Raw genomic sequence first — 16,760 nt, 5'->3', positions numbered from 1 at the left:
TAAAAAGAAACAAAAAGGTCTTTAATAAATAAGTTTTGACTTGAAAAATATAAAAATGGGTCATAATTTTGCTTTGACAGGAAAAGCGTCAAATTATACATTCAGAAATGTATGGCACCAACACTGTAGGCTATTTGCATCCGCTTCTAAATAAAAGAAACAATATGTATAATTTAAATACAACTTTGACCTTACTGGTAGATTTATTTTTCCAATGAGATTTTTTTTAAATTACATAACACTGCATCAAATAAATTAAATAGCCTTTTGTGAAGTGTAGAATAATGGGCTCAAAGGATTTCAGTAGTAATCATTCAAGATCAACATTATTTGAGGGTACGGTACTTGTAATGCAAACGCATTAAAGTGTTGTTAATTACAGTTCCCCAACGAGCAACGTTTTTGAGTGAGTGGTCACAGAGGACATGAGATGAAAATTGGCTTTATCAAAGAATTTAATAAGAAAAAAAAGCGGCAAGATACATTCAGAAATGTATAGCACCAAGACTATTGGCATCATCAGGTTCTAAATAAAATAAACAATAAGTATAATTTAAATACAACTTTGATTAAATAACAAAAACATTAAAAGCACACTAGTGCAAATCAGAAGAGGCTCTAGCAAGCTAGTCTCCTCAAAACTCTATGAAAAAACTTTTAAGTACTACAGCCATTCTGGGTTTCCCTTCAAGAGAACACAACTATCACATGTGAAAAGCTGTAGCAGGCAACTATGGCCGAAGCACCTGTAGAATATTCCTACAGCTAGGCTTACTTTACCAATATCTATGGTAACAATACCTAAGAGAAAGGCTCAAGTATCTATGGATACAGTACTTATGGCCAGTTGGAGTGCAGCTCTATAAAGACCAACTGGTTTTCATGACAGCAGCATCGCCCCCTAATGCCCGCGTTTAGCTTAGCATTGTCCTGTTCACATTGGCTAGCGGTCATTTGCATGCTTACACATATGTACAACACATGGACATACATTCAGAAAGAGAATTCCATTCTCTTGAAAGTTCAGTAACTCGGCAACAATATCCAACATGTTTTTTTAGCATGGCATCAAGCACATCTTTAGTTTGCAGCAGATCAATGATTGCATCCTTTGAATCCTGAATGTTTCTAGTGCACAACAATCTCTCCTTCCCAGGAGAGAATGGACGGGTGGGACCATGGAGAGCAAATGAAGGGGTGAGATGGACAGATGACGACAGAGAAAGCTGAACAGAGATGGAGATAGGTTCAGGAAAATACCATGTATCTAAATGTGACACAGAGTAGTCTGGAATGTTTTTATGCCTCCAGTAATTCAGTTTTTACTGGATCTTTACCTGGATCTAATTGGAATAATAATAGGACCCCCCCCCCAGGCAATGCAAAAACAATAATAATTGCATTTAATCTAGTCTTAAAATCTTAGAACAAGTGAACACTAACTGATTGCACTTGTTTTCCAATACAAATCAACATGGGGAGATCTGCCTTATTACACCTTGTTTCAAGATATGACGTGAAAACGGCATTGGAAACGAATAGGAACTCACCCCACCTTTCCATTTGTTTGAAGAAAAATACACCTACAACTGAAGATGAGACCAAGTGATCTTGTTAAGATGGAAACTTGTCCCAGTGTAGCCACAATCCAAAAACGAATGAGTGAATTACTGAAGGCTTGAAACATTGCTCTCAAACCCTCAATATCACATCTTTCCAGGTAATAAAGCTTTGGATGGAGTTAGGGATGGCATCAATACTATAATACTAATCCATACATCAATACTGCCCATTCTTGATGTGCAGTGAGTGGAGTGACAAGTGTGTGTGTGTGTGTGTGTGTGTGTGTGTGTGTGTGTGTGGGGTGAGACTGAGTTTGGTTGCTAGTTGCTACAGGTTGTCCCCCCACCCCACTGTGTCCGATCGATCGGACATGCTGCAGAGGGATCAGTAGGCTTGTGCCAGCCGGTTGCCTGGAGTGATGTGAGTCAGCATGGCCTGCACCAACTCTGGGAGGTCATACTCATGCTTCCAGCCCCAGTCCCGCCTCGCCGCGCTGTCCTCAAATGCCATTGGCCAGCTGTCCGCTGGAAAAAAACAAACATGAAATCACTCTGGGGTTAAAGAATGATCAGCATCCTCATTTAATCTGCCTTCAAATCACAGGGGAAAGATGTCTGTCAAGTGTGAAGAAGCTGATAAGGAGCAACCAAAGTCTTCAGAAAACATCAATCTTGCCGCTTGACAGCTTGAAATCAGTTTGAACGTGTGAACTGCCAACACTTCCAAGGTGCTTTGAGCAGTCAAGTGATTCCCATGATTTTCCCCCACCACATGAATGAAGCTTAATGCCTTAAAGCAGACATTTAAGATGACTACTTAAATAAACTCAGAGAATGATCTTAAAAGACATTTAAGATGACTACTTAAATATACACAGAGAACGAGCTTAAAAGAGAAAAGTACCAATCTCCAGTGGTTAGCAATTAATTAATATCTACCGCTAGCAACAAAAACTACTTTGCATTCAAACTGACATACCAAAAAGGTTGCAATGCCTCTAGTCTACATAACACACTCCAGAAACACATATTTTTGTCTCCATCTGTTGAAGTCATCTGTCCTCGTGACATCATTGTGTCTGCAACCATTTTGGATTGCTTTGCGTCATTCTCATCCATCCATAAGTGGCTGCATCTCACCTATAGCCTGTCGGATAGGGTCCACGTTGTAGGTGACTTTGAGGTCAGGCAGCACTTTGTGTATCTCCTGGGTGAGCTCGTGTGGCGTGAAGCTCATGGCGTTGATGTTGTAGGTGCGGCTGGCCAACCTGTCTTCCGGTGCCTCCAGGATCTCCAGGGTCGCCCTCAGACAGTCATCTGCAGAGGGGGAGGAGGAGAGGGAGGTGGATAAGAGGGTGAGTGTAGTATTGTGACAGAAGCCCCTTCTAAACATGCAGTGAAATCCGGATTATAACCAGCTGCTAGCCGGTCGGCCTGCATGTTTAGAAATAATTAGCCACCTTATGTGCACTCCCGCGAGTGCGGATCATGACCATCTGAGCCCCTAGTACAGGATCCGCATTATTGGAAAAACGGCTGTTGTTTAACACCGGCAGATTCAGATTCAGATTCAGATTCATTTATTTAAAGAATGGGACTTTACACATTAATGAACAGTACAGCCGTACAGTAAATATGCCAGGTTGTAGCCCAAGGGCTAGTTTCCACCTGTAGTCCCATGGCAGGTTGATGTAGTCATGAAAGTGAAAGAAAAATTAATAATACAACAAAGATTAAAAGTACAGAAAGTTAGTAAAACCAAAAATGATTAAAACACATAGTTAATAGTACCAGAAAAAAATTAATAGTATAAAAGGTTAGTGAAACCTAAAATAAATAAAATAAATAAAACACACAGAGCATGCTGCAAAACATGGCAAAATCGTTAATTGTGATCACATTGTTGGTTTGATCTGAGCCATATTTTCAACTGGCCTTTGAAGGTGGCGAGACTCGGGCATTCTCTGATCGAGGGAGGTAGATTATTCCAGAGAGTGCTTCCCATGAAGGATAGGGTCTTCTGACTAAAGGAAGTTTTTCTAAAGGGGACCTCACAGACCTTGTTCGTAATGGCCCGGGTGACACGGGTCGAATTGGCGGTCGCACGATATTTGATAAAGTCAGCAAGAGGAGGCGGCGCCAGTCCATGTAGAACTTTGTATATTAGACAGGCAGAGGTGAAATTTCTAAAGTTCTCAAAACTTAGCATGCCATATTTACGTAAGATATGGCAGTGGTGATGAGAAAAGGGTTTTTTATCTAGTATTTTCAGGGCTTTTTTATAGAGTAGTTCGGCTGGTTTGAGGATGGTTACTCCTGTCAGCGACCAGCTAGTTATACAATAGTTCAGATGCGAAAGGATCATTGAGTGTAAAAATAAAAACGCAGCGTCTGTGGACAGACAGCTCCTTATTTGTCTGAAATTATACAGGTGGAATTTAATTTTTTTGGAGATCATTTTAATGTGATTGCTGAACGTTAAATTGGAGTCCAGCATCACGCCTAAATATTTAAACTCGTTAACTACTGATAATTCCTCTGACCCCAGGAAAACATTGGAGCGCGAAGGTGCAATGCTTTTTTTAGAAAAGAACATACAAACGGTTTTTTTTGCATTCAGCACGAGACAAGATTTAGTTAGCCATGCCTGAATATGAGAGAGAGCTGAAGATAGGACACGTGCCGCCTCCACTGGGTTTTTAGCCCTTGTGAAAATAACTGTGTCGTCAGCATAAAGCTGGACATCTACATTAAAACAGTAATCTGGAAGATCATTAATGTACAGGGAAAAGAAAATTGGGCCCAAAATTGACCCTTGGGGGACCCCTACTGGACAGCTCAGGTACGGGGAGCTGACACCGCCAACCACAGTGCACTGCTCCCGGTGAGACAAATATGATTCAACCCACTTAATGGCCTCAGCAGAAAAATTGAAGCTGGACAATTTAGAGAGGAGCACACTGTGGTTGACGGTGTCGAATGCCCTCTTAAGATCGAGGAACACAGCTCCCACACAACCATCCCTGTCCAAGGAGCCTTTTATTTTCTCCAAGAGCAGGACCAAAGCAGAGTCAGTTGAGTGGTGTGGACGAAAACCAAACTGCATGGGGTGCAAGGGGGTCTGGCTCGTCTCAAGAAATTCTATAAGTTGTTTAGCGACCCATTTTTCAATGATTTTAGAGATTATCGGTAAAATACTGATGGGTCTGAAGTTGTTCATGTCAGATTTATCACCAGCTTTGTGGATTGGGGTAACTGAGGCCAGTTTCCATGCCTTTGGGACGGTTGAGTACTTAATGGATAAATTAACTAGATGCATAATAGGTGGCGCTAATGTCTCTTTATTTAATTTCAAGAAGCTGGTGTTAAGACCATAAACATCTTTGGCCTTAGAGCTGTTCAAAGCACTAATTATGTCAATGACCTCAGGTACAGAGATTTCCTGGATGGTAAAAATTGGTACTCCATTGACTGTAGGGTTATTCACCATATTTACAGAGCATGTGGATACGCCAAACTGTTTCGAGATGTCATCAATAGATTTTATGAAGAAGGTGTTGAGTTTTTCAGCCAAGGTGACAGGGTTGCTCACCAGCCGGTTGTCGACATTTAATTCCATAGCTTTAGAGTCCTGTTTCATTTGTTTACCTGTCAGTTTGCTAATATTTTGCCAGCTCATGTTCCGGATCATTTAGCTGTTATGTATGAGTGGGCGGGTGGTTAAATGGCACTTTACAAACCATTAATGTCCCAGTGATCATTATTTTCATGAATGGACGTAGCGTTAGTTACGTGGCTGGATTATTTGGAAGAGAGCCAAATTAGGTGAGTAAACAAGTAAAAGTTGAATCGTTTCTTTCTCCCCCATCTGCCAGTTTAAAAATGTTAAAAATGCAACAAGGAGATGATAGCCTACTACTTTTAGCCTACTGCATAGGCTAATGTACCCGCTAACGTTCACGTAGCCTATTAATTAATTAATCGTTCGGGCAATTGCTTATATGAATGAATTAAACGAGCAAACTCACAGTTTCCTCAAGTGCTGCAAACGGCTTGAATGGTTTATTTTCCACGTTATCGCCTGAATGCGTCAGAATGCATCTTCCATTAAAATGGAATGTTTTTGAATTGAGTTTGGTTATGGATTCGCTAAAGCTGTTTCCACATCACATTTCTTTTTATCGATACACCCTACCGCACCCCCTCCCCCCGCCCACTCTAATCGCCATCGGCAGAGAGAATACGGACCATTTCGAGCCGTTTCTAAACAAAGACTCCTCATGTCTAGAAAGGTAAAACCGGAAAATATCCTGCTCTGGCTAGCCGGACATGATCCAGACTTCATGTTTAGAAGAGGCTAGAGAGAGTTGTGTGTTGTGTCTTTTGGGAGGATGCTTTGGACTACAGTATACATATTTAATCAAACTTATCATTTTGCTGATCGATGTAATTGTACATTATGTGAAGTAGAAAACTTTTGAAATCATATTTTGTATCCATTCTATAAACATAGTTTCAGTTATCATTGTTCCCTGTTTCAGCAGTTGAAATGCAATGTATCCATTTGTTGAAACAAGTAGGTATCAATATTGACAACATGAGTTTTCATCACTATTTGTATGCTCTGATAATATCCAAAGAGCAAAAACCTGAACAGTGCTTCAAGAGATTGATAGAGATTGATGTTATTTTGTGTGTCTTTGTACATCTTGCACGTATGCGCGCGCGCGCACGCACACACACACACACACACACACACACACACACACACACACACACACAAATTAGTCAGTATCTTTATAATCGTATGAGTTTTTGGATGGTGAGAAAGGGCTAGGAATACATAAGTGCATACTTCTTCCTACTCCTTTTCGATTTAATTTGTGTTGTTTATGATAGTTTTGCCGATTTAGTTTATTGTTTTTTTACTTCTTTAAAATGTACATGTTCGAAATAAAGATGATCAAATCAAATCAAATTCCACCACAACGTCACCAAGTGTGCCACACCTATGTACATCATGGGGAGCCGTGTGTCACTGCGCAGGTTGCACTCAAAGCAACCAGTCTTTACAGCTGCATGGAAGATCTGGACAGCATAGTCTGGGAAAGGGAGAAACCGAGCAGGAGAAAAAAAAAAGAGATGAAGTCAGGATAGAATATATTAGACCAAACTGAAACTACAATGTGATGAACTTAGACTAGACCTCCTCCATCCAGCCATCTTGGCTGCAGTCTCATCTCCCTCTCGGAGCTGCTTACCTGTGGTTCCTCCGCCAGGCTGGGAGTCAGCAGAGATGATGCCTGGGTACCTGAGACAGCGGAAGTCCAGCCCATACCTGTGGTGATAGTACTGTGAGAGGAAGAGAGAGAAAGTGAGGGAGTGGGCAAAGGCTCAGAAACACCAGAAGTAAACAACAACAACAACAACAGCTTTACACTGTCTACATCTTCCAAAGAGTTCTCCTGAGCTCAGAGTCAATGGCCACAAAAAGAGCCAGCAGCAGCTAGCCTATGTGTTGGAAAAGTTGGTAGCTGACAGTAACAACCCCAGGTCTGATTAAAATGACCAGTCTGGTTTTTATTTTCAAGGTTCAAGATTGAAGATTTTTTATTGTCACTCCGTAGTACAAGTATCACGTGTGAAATTCTTGTGCTGTAGACTCCGTTACAACATAGTGCAAAATAACAGGGCATATAGGTGCAGGGAAACAAGAGAAACAACAAGCAATAACAGTAAAGCAATAAAAACAATTTTGCGTATGCTCCTAAATAACATTCCTTGAACAGAGAAAATGAGAACGCATCACATCCAACTTGAGATTCAAAGTAACATTTCTATGTTTCTTTACGGTGCTCTAGTGGTTAACTGACAGTGCCTTTAAAAGTCTCAAATCATCAACAAATGGTACAAACTAGGGGTGTCGCAGTACATGTATGCGTCCCGTGACTTCACGGTTCGGTACGTGAAGCGACACGACGAATACGTCAAATCCAGAAGGTGGTAGTAAAGCACCTAAACGCTGTTTGAATGCCATTGAATTGAATTGAATTAAATGCCACAGAAGAAGACACACCAAAACAGCACAAGGGCCATAGAAATCCGCATTCACTGAATGGAACGTTTTGTGGAGAGGAAACATTACCGGGGGTCGCTCCAGAACAGACAGAACAAACCACAACAATATTGAAGCGTCCAGCTGCTCTCCCGTTACAGTTGTCAAAAAAGTGCAGAGCAGTATCCTAACGACTTTTATGACTCAGGCGATAAGCTGTTTTGCAAATTCTGTCAACATCAAGCCAACGAGGTAAGCTTGCTAATGTAACGTTACGTAGCCGCGACAAAGTCCTTTATACTTTTGCGTTGCGGCTAAACATTACATAACACTGACAAAGCTGTTAACTTGTAAACAAGCAACTTACATTGCATGGGATGACAAGCAAGATGCGGTGAGGAAGAGGGGATGACTCCTTGTCATGTTCCAATAACCCATTAGATGACCGAACGTTAGCGTACTTACTGGGAAAGTGAAACCAACCCCGCTGTCTGTCAGACAGTGGGGGAGGGGTTGGTGGGAGTATTAGGCTACTCCACACATGCGCTCTGTTTACAAACTTGTGTACAATAAAGATTTAAAGTGGGGGGAAATGCCTTTGCCCTGTCAAACAGCTGGAATACAGACATCTGAGAGGGAGGCGCTCCCCACACTTTGAAAATCACTGCTCTAGAGTAAAACCTTTTTGTGTGGATTGCCTAGATCTTATTAAATAGTGGACATTTATTCATTCCCACGTATTAGACACTATTTCTGATGGTAAAATGAGCGTAAAAAGCAAAACACAGAATTCAGAAAAATTAAAAGGGAAAAAAACAGAATTTAGGATTTGTTGCTTTTTTTCTCCATTGTACCGTATTCGTACCGAACCGTGACCCCAAAACCGAGGTACGTACCGAACCGTGACTTTTGTGTACCGTGACACCCCTAGTACAAACGTTACGAAATGATTCATCATTTTCCATTAAAAGAAACGGTTGCTTCTATGACTAAAGAAACAGCCTTTAACTTGTGAGTGTGTCTATCTTTCTGTGCCTAGTGGAATCCGTCTATATGTGTGTGTCTCACCTCACCCATCAGCTCGGCGTGGACTTTGGAGACGCCGTAGATGGTGCGTGGTCTCTGCACACACAGCTCGGGGGTGGGGTCTCTGGGTGACGACGGACCGAAGGCACCGATGGTGCTGGGGACAAACACACGCAGACTGTGTTCGGCTGCTATGTCCAATATGTTATGGAGACCTGCGGACAGAGGGAGGCTGTTACTGTGTGCGAGTGTGTTACTCACCACACAAAAAATGTGGCTGTTGCCAAAACTGCCCAGTGGCAAATTTGAGGAAGGTGGAGTTGCATGTTGCAGCAACAGGTGAAAGATGTTGCAGAAATACTACTACAAGATTACTTGCCGAAACCAATAATGTTGGTAGCCTGGGTCAAAACTGGTTGCCTTATCTTAGCTTACTTAGTAAGATCAAATAAATGTATTTCCAGTGACTGATCCTTTTGACTCAGAATTATTATGTGGTTATATGATTGTTACGACCAACTTAGCGTAAGACCAGGCTTTTGGTGCAAATAGCCGCTGATCTGTCAGAATAGGGCCCACTGAATCATATAACATGCAGCTACTATGTGGCCATACACTGACTCATATACTGTACCATGCAGCTACTATGTAGCCATACAGTTGATTTGGGGGCATTACAGGCAATCAGAGGCATTTTGCACTCGAATAATGGTGTTTGCACCTTGTAATTCCTTCGTATTTTTTTATTCCATTTTCTCTCCCATAAGTGCAATACGCAATGTTCATCTCATTTCTGTAATAAAAAATATTAATTTGGATGCAATCTTTAATAGCCTAGTATCCCTATGTTATCATCATCTTAAAAAGAAGAAGAAATAAGATTGTGTAGGGTTCCACTTTCCTTTCCATTCTCACTAGATTAACAGGTGTGTAGGGGTCGATAGAGGGTGCTGTTAAAGTTTGTGGACTGTAGGGGTCGATAGAGGGTGCTGTTAAAGTTTGTGGACTGTAGGGGTCGATAGAGGGTGCTGTTAAAGTTTGTGGACTGTCCACTCAGCAAAGTGGAGCTCACTGTGTCCCTTTGCTTTTACTCTTTCCTTTCTTTCTTTTCTCTTCAGATTAGGGCTGGGCGATTAATCGAATTTTAATCATGATTACGATTTGGGCTGTCCACGATTATGAAAACAAGATAATCGACATAAAACGATTTTGCGGCTCTTGTCACTCTCATTCTGTCTTGTGTTGTAAATCAAGCGCACCCCTTCCTTTGCTCGGCCCCTCCCCCAAAGCACACCATTTCGTTTCAGTTGTGAGAGTTGTGAAAGACTGTCATGTGAAGAGCGACAGCACGTTTCTCCTCCCCGCTTATTTCCTTGGTAGCACAAGAATAAGATGACAGAAGTCACAGAAAGAGAGCCGCTGGTCGAGAAGAGAGGTAAAACAACGTCGTCTGTGGTGTGGAAACACTATGGACCGGTTTCGCCGAGTCAGAGTTGGAACAAACACAGTGTGCAAGATATGCGCGGTCGCGGCTGCACCCCGCAACACGACCTCTCTCCCTCTTTGTTTAATCACTTGAAATCCACTCACAAAGTGGTCTATGACTAAGCAATAACGCTAAACGAACAAAAAGACAAAGCCCCATCTAGTTACTCCTGCCACCGCAACACAGTCATCGATTCAGGACACTCTTGCATATTCAACAGCTAACGAGCTCACAAATAAACATTAACAATAGCCTATTATGAACCTAAACGTAAGTCGCTTTGGATAAAAGCATCTGCCAAATGAGTAATTTAATGTAATGTAAACGAACGTTACTCAATAGCGTTCTCATTTGGTTAGTTTTGATGAAATATGAACATGAATTTGCTGTCTGCAACATATGTCCCGACTGTTTTCATTCGACTTAATTAAACAACGGTAAATAAATACCGTTTTCACTGATTGATCACAGATACTGTCTACACGTCATTTTCTGCGACACTATTTTGGCTAGTGTGAGGTTTAAGGACTACTAGTTCAGATGTTTACCAACATATTGAATGTAGATTAATAGTTGCAGTTGGTTGTGGCAGTTCACTGCAACATAGTAGGCCTACATATACTGTATATTTATTTTATTTTTTAAATCTTTGCACTTTTATTATTTATTTTCACTTATTTATTTATTTTCAATTATATCTAAAATCTAAAGATGTTAAAAAGAAAAGCCAGTGTCAATGTTCAATAAATTCATGGTGTTCTCAATGTCAATGAGTAATCATGTTAAATAATCGTGATTATGATTTTTGCCATAATCGAGCAGCCCTACTTCAGATGCCACATTATGAGCTTTGATATATTTCTGCTCAAAGACTTTTCATGTCTAATGTGACAGAGTTGCTGTTGCGACTCTGCTTTCGACCTAAAAACAACAACACTGCTGACAGCACAGGTTGGCTTTAGATAGCTGGTTGGCGAGGTTACAAGCCATGGATATATTAACATATGTTATGTTACATAGGGGGGTGACATTTTAGGCGTTTGAGATAGATCCATATATGATCATTTCCCTGCAATTAAAATCGTGCATCTTTTGAATCTTCCCAATTTGGAACTCAAATGTAAAACAGCCTGCATCAGTGGGAGGCTCATTCGTGGCAAGTGATCACCTGGAGAGCAGAGAGCAGCAGCAGCAGAGAGCAAAAACAGGATTGAAAACAAATTAGAGACAGATTATTGATAGAAGCCACTTCGCTCCACTCCGAGCAGGCCGTTCCAGAGTCTTGAAAACTCCTTCAGCCTGGACTGTGGAGTGTGGATTGATCAAAAGAGTCAGAAAATAAAAATATGACAAAAGTGTATGTGTATCATGGACCTGTGATGTTGACCTCTTTGGCCAGCGAGACATTGGTCTCTCCCACAGCGGACAAGACGGCTGAGTAGTGGACCAGCCAGCTGATGTTATTGTTGACAACAATCTCCCGGAGGTTTTTATAATCCAGGATGTCCGAGAAGATGAACGGACCTATGGAGGAGACACACACGGATGTGTTGACACACAACACACACAAACACACAGATGAACGAGTTTGAAATAGAAGAAAAAGCATCTGTGCGTGTAGGTACTAGGTAGAGAGAGCAATAGGAAAAAGACTCAGTTTGAGAACAAGTGAGAGTCAGCCCACTTACTCAAAACACATGAGAAACTGGTCTCTCTGCCTCTTCCTCAATGGATTTCTCCTTGTGTTTATTGTGCAAAATGGTGAGTATCGAAAGAAGCCCTTGCTCTATGATTCTGATGGGAACCTGATGAATCTGTGAGCTCATGTTTGATTTGCGGTGGCAGATGCGTCTGGCTCCTCCCATTCCAACACATTTCCACTCTGACTGAAAACCGGGCCAATCACAAAGACATTAACAGGAGGGCTTTCGCATGTATAGTTTTAACTTAAAGAGCATGATGCAGGTTAAAAAAAACATATTTATAGTTAGGAGTCAGGACTCAACATTCTTATGAAAATACCCCCAAAAACACACATAAAACATGCCCCCAGGGCAGAAATATGGATAAAAAGGTGGCATAATGCACATGCTAAAGAAATGAATCTGGGCAGATAACACCTGTGACGTCACTCGGGCTACCATACTTACTGTAATAATAATAATATACAGTCAATGTGTACAGCAGAAAACTTTCCAAAACACCCAGAATCAGCGTTGCCAGATGTACGAGAATTGTCGTATTTGTACGATAATTGTCATATTTGTACCATAATTATCGGATTTGTATGATAATTTACCACCAGAAACGATCATTTTGACCCTCTGGTACGTTAATTCAATACTGCCCAGAATGCATTTCGGCAGTGAAGGAGCAAGAGAGAAATCCGCGCTGCCATTTCCCTCCCCAAGGCAACTGTTTTAGTTTCTGTTTAGTTTGGGCTCTATCCATGGTTAATATGGCACTTTATGAAGTTTTACTAGTTTCAGTAGTCAAACATAACTACTACTGAAACTAGTAGACCGCCAATATGCAATTGTTTTATCAAAATAAAAACGCATATTCGGAAATAAATATAAATAATTTTGGAGAACCAGAGACCGCACAGCCGACCGACCATCTCAGCTCAAGTAACCCGGCTCTAGACTGGTCTCAGGTGGACAGACGCTCGGCATACAGAGGTAATGATCCGAGGGAACGTCACAGGTGTTATTGCTCGATTTGCGGGTTTTCAAGTGCGCGTGCCAGCTGCTTTACAAAAACGAGTCTAGATGCAGCTATGGGTGGGGAAAAAACAAAAGAGAATCCTAATTGCTACATAAAAAGTCACACATATTAATGCAAAGTGGTCTCTAACCTGCACCATGCTCTTTAAGATAGGTTATAAAGTTCAAACACGAAGCGCTTGTCTGCCTGCCCGTTGGTAACGTCCCCTGGAAATGAAAATTTAACTGAGAGATTCCAGACTCATTTGCATTTGTGAATTGGTGTGGCGATGTCAGGGACTGACTCTAAATTATGTTTACCTTTAATGTTTTAGACAACTGAAAAATGTGCTCTTATTAAACTCCATTGTAGCTGGGTAGTACAAATATACATACCATTGTGGTAGACATGGTTGGGGGGTTTCCGGATGTCCGAGAGAATCACATTGTTTTTTCCAAACTGTCTCCTGAGGGTGAATGATTGCGAACACACTCAGTTCCATATATTGCAATCAATTGGATTTGTTTTTAATGCATAGCTCCCCACACATTTGTAAGTAAGTAACTTATATTTTCACTACTTCTTTGTGTTCATTATCACAATCTCTGAATATATTGTCTCTGCCAACATGTACAGGTGGGTGTAAGGTAGTGAGGAGAGTGATGGTGTCACTTGGGAGTTCTTACAATTGCTGTGTGTACTTACTCTTTAATCACACCAATATGCTGCTGAATGCAAATAATGTAACTATGCCAACATTGAAAGTATTTGAACACTAGAGACGGTCACACAAACCAAAAAACAAGGTCATGCAAAGCACTTACCTCAGCAACTTGGCAAGCCCCACTCCCAGCTGACCAAGCCCTCCTGGTAGAAAAAAAACATAGGAAACTTGATATAACGATAAGCATAGGCTTGGCAGGAGAATTCACAATCACAATGGAAATGACCGAAAAAAGCCCCACAGCCGAAACAGTAAACTAGGCAACAGAAGGACAAACAGAAGATCACAAAAACACATTTAAAGATCAAAATCAGAGCCATAAAAAAGGACACAAAAGACACATTTGATGGATGAAACGGATAGACAAAGTAAAACCCCACCAGTGATGAGGATTTTGGGGCGGTCCGTCTCTGTGCAGGACGAGGGCTCAGCGGAGGCTTGGCATGGGGAGGAGCTGAAACCACGTGATGCAGAGCTCAAAGCCTGGGCGCTGCACAGGGGCCTGCATCCAGCATGCCTCACTGCACCTCTCAGAAAGCCCACGACCAGCATCCTAACAGCTCCTAGAAACCAGGGCACACATTCAATGACAAAATAAAAGTGGTAGTGGAGTATCTAAAGTGAGTGTAATATTTTTTTTCAGGGTTACACGGACTATCAGTGTGTTGTGTAGTAGTGGTGTGTACTTTTCTCCTATGCATATATATTATGTTTTGATTGTGTACTAGGCAAGAGATGGGGACTTGCACTTGAGTCGCACTTAAGTCACACACACAGTGACTAGAGACTTGATTTGAGACTTGTCCTCAAAGACTTGAGACTTGACTTGGACTTCAGGTTTGGGACTTGTGAACAACCTTTATTTTTTTGGTGCATTATAACATTAAGGAAATGTCTACTACTAATATCATCCAATCAATGCTGATACTGGATGCTAATAGATAAAGGAGTGAGGATAATACAGTACATGCTTTGAATTCCTTAGTTTTAGCTATGCAGTGTTCTAGCAGACCGGATGCCATCCAGCAGATAGAACGCTCATCTATTAGAGAATTGAGACTTGACTTAGACTTGCCCCTCAATGACTTGAGACTTGACTTGGACTTGAGCTCAAAGACTTGAGACTTGGACTTGCAAAACATGACTTGTGAGTATCTCTGGTACTAGGGAGGACTGCACCAATGTGTTTTGTATTACAGAGTGGACAATGACATATTCTGTTTGTTCCGCTGTCCCATTTACAGTAGGTTCTCTCATTTGTTATTTCACCTTGTGTTTCAAGAAGCCACTCTTAAGCATTAGTAACAACGTTTCGAGCAATTAAGTTGTGGCACATTAGTACAGAAACACTCAGAACACATATAGTGGTGGCTCAAGTGTTGATTACCCACCACCAAGGGCATCTTAGGTTAGCTACTTTAAAATGCCTCCCTGCTGGCTCAGTCTAAATATAGAACTTTCATTTATATGTCAGACCACCCTCGAGTTTACAGGGGCAATCTGAATGTGAGCCTGCATGGCTTGCCACAATATGCCAAATAATTTGAAACGTCCAAGTCAAACTCAAGATCGATTGGCAATTGATGTCTATCAGCAAATGTAGGCTACTGCATGCCTGTTATAACACCACCTTAGATCTACTGCATGCCTGTTATAACACCACCTAAGATCTACTGCATGCCTGTTATAACACCACCTAAGATCTACTGCATGCCTGTTATAACACCACCTAAGATCTTCAACTTTGTTATGGTGTTCCGTGAACCTATCACCAAGCAGGACTTCATTTCACTCCCCAGTTTTGGTGGAAGAATATTGTGGAAATAACATGCGAAACAATTCGTAAAGTTGGTATTGTATTGAATTACCGGCTGACATAGGTACATGTCGAATTGAACACTGTCTCCTAACGATTATTTGAAACGTTAAGTTATGTTCTACGATGTGTCCATGCTTGCAAAAAGAAAGTCAACATTAAATTGACAGATTTTCTTAACGGATTGAGGCGTGAGTTCTCTCCATAGAGAGAAGATCTTCTGTATAACCAAGAATCGGTGCTTTAAGTGTGTCCTCACCTTGGGGTAACCAGTTCAGAATCCTAATCATAATCACTTTTATTGCCACAATAAGTAAAGATAGCATACGAGAAATTTGATTTAGTGTAAGCTAAGTATGTAATTTTCAGAAGACAAAAAGAAGATAATATATCAAATACAAACTCACAAAAGTTGCAAGTGCAAGTTAGCTATACCTAACTTCCTAATTGTCCCAACGTGTCTAACGTTACTTACCTTAGATAAGTTAGTTGACAGTAAACCGATTGGAGTATTAGCCAGGTTGTGAGTTGGTAATTGGATAGCTCTCTCTTTAGCTCTACTCTGAATGAGACGTTGGCTACCTTAGCTTAGCTAACGTTAATATGAAAGATAACAGGAACAGCGGCAGTTGCTATCGCTAACAACTCCGCCAACCTGGCTTCGCTTTCCCCCAAATCGCTACATGCGATCATGCAAACAATATATAACATTGATTTAACTTACTGTGAAGTGAACTGGGAAGCCAACGTTGATGATGAAGAGACTATTCCTCTGTCTCCTACAATGTTTGTGAACCAGGATGACATGACCAAAGAGTCGCATGGCTTCGGAAGAGGTTTATCGCGCTATGATTGGCTACAGCTCAGAGGCTTGGTGGCCGTGCCCCTCTAAAGTGAACGTCCGGTTCTTTCTTTCAAAATAAAGTTCTTCTTAACATCAAACAACGTGGCGAAACCCCAAAACGTGCCGGTGCCAACCGCCAAGGAGGAGGAGGAGGAGGAGGAGGAGGAGGAGGAGGAGGAGGAGGAGGAGGAGGAGGAGGAGGAATAATAATAATAATAATCATAATAATCATAATAATCATAATAATCATAATAATCATAATAATCATTCCTGACCACGCTCAACATGGTTACATGCTGCCACTCCGACGTGCTGCCACTCCGACGTTCTGCCACTCCGAAATATCGGCACTCCGAAAGGGGGTCTATATTCCCCGTTTTTCACTAACCTCTCCCAACCCCCACGCCAAACCTAACCTCCCCCTATGCCTAAACCTAACCTCCCCCAGACCCTAACCCAAAACCTAACCTCTCCCACCCCCACGCCTAAACCTAAGGTCGGCATTGCGGCTTCTAAGGTGAACGACCGCCAGTCCGAATGA

The 16,760-nt window shown here is 41.5% G+C and overlaps 1 protein-coding gene across 1 annotated transcript; it reads right to left on the bottom strand.

The window, feature by feature from the left end:
• Positions 1-496: 496 nt before the first annotated feature.
• On the bottom strand, positions 497-16,196 carry LOC310773518 (L-threonine 3-dehydrogenase, mitochondrial-like). Its single transcript, XM_083633413.1, has 10 exons — positions 16,100-16,196; positions 13,940-14,122; positions 13,660-13,702; positions 13,231-13,301; positions 11,504-11,653; positions 8,686-8,858; positions 6,824-6,914; positions 6,572-6,664; positions 2,703-2,879; positions 497-2,087 (listed from the first exon to the last, which is right to left on the bottom strand). Exons 2-10 carry the CDS (start codon positions 14,109-14,111, stop codon positions 1,948-1,950), a joined length of 1,110 nt encoding a protein of 369 aa, XP_083489539.1. The 5' UTR covers positions 14,112-14,122; positions 16,100-16,196; the 3' UTR covers positions 497-1,947.
• Between the last annotated feature and the right edge of the window lie 564 nt (positions 16,197-16,760).

Source organism: Poromitra crassiceps (genome assembly GCF_964638095.1).
Source record: "Poromitra crassiceps genome assembly, chromosome: 3".
In the NCBI taxonomy this organism is placed as follows: Eukaryota; Metazoa; Chordata; class Actinopteri; order Beryciformes; family Melamphaidae; genus Poromitra; species Poromitra crassiceps.
The sequence above is the reverse complement of the archived record's forward strand: the minus strand, read 5'-3'. Positions and strand labels throughout refer to the sequence as shown.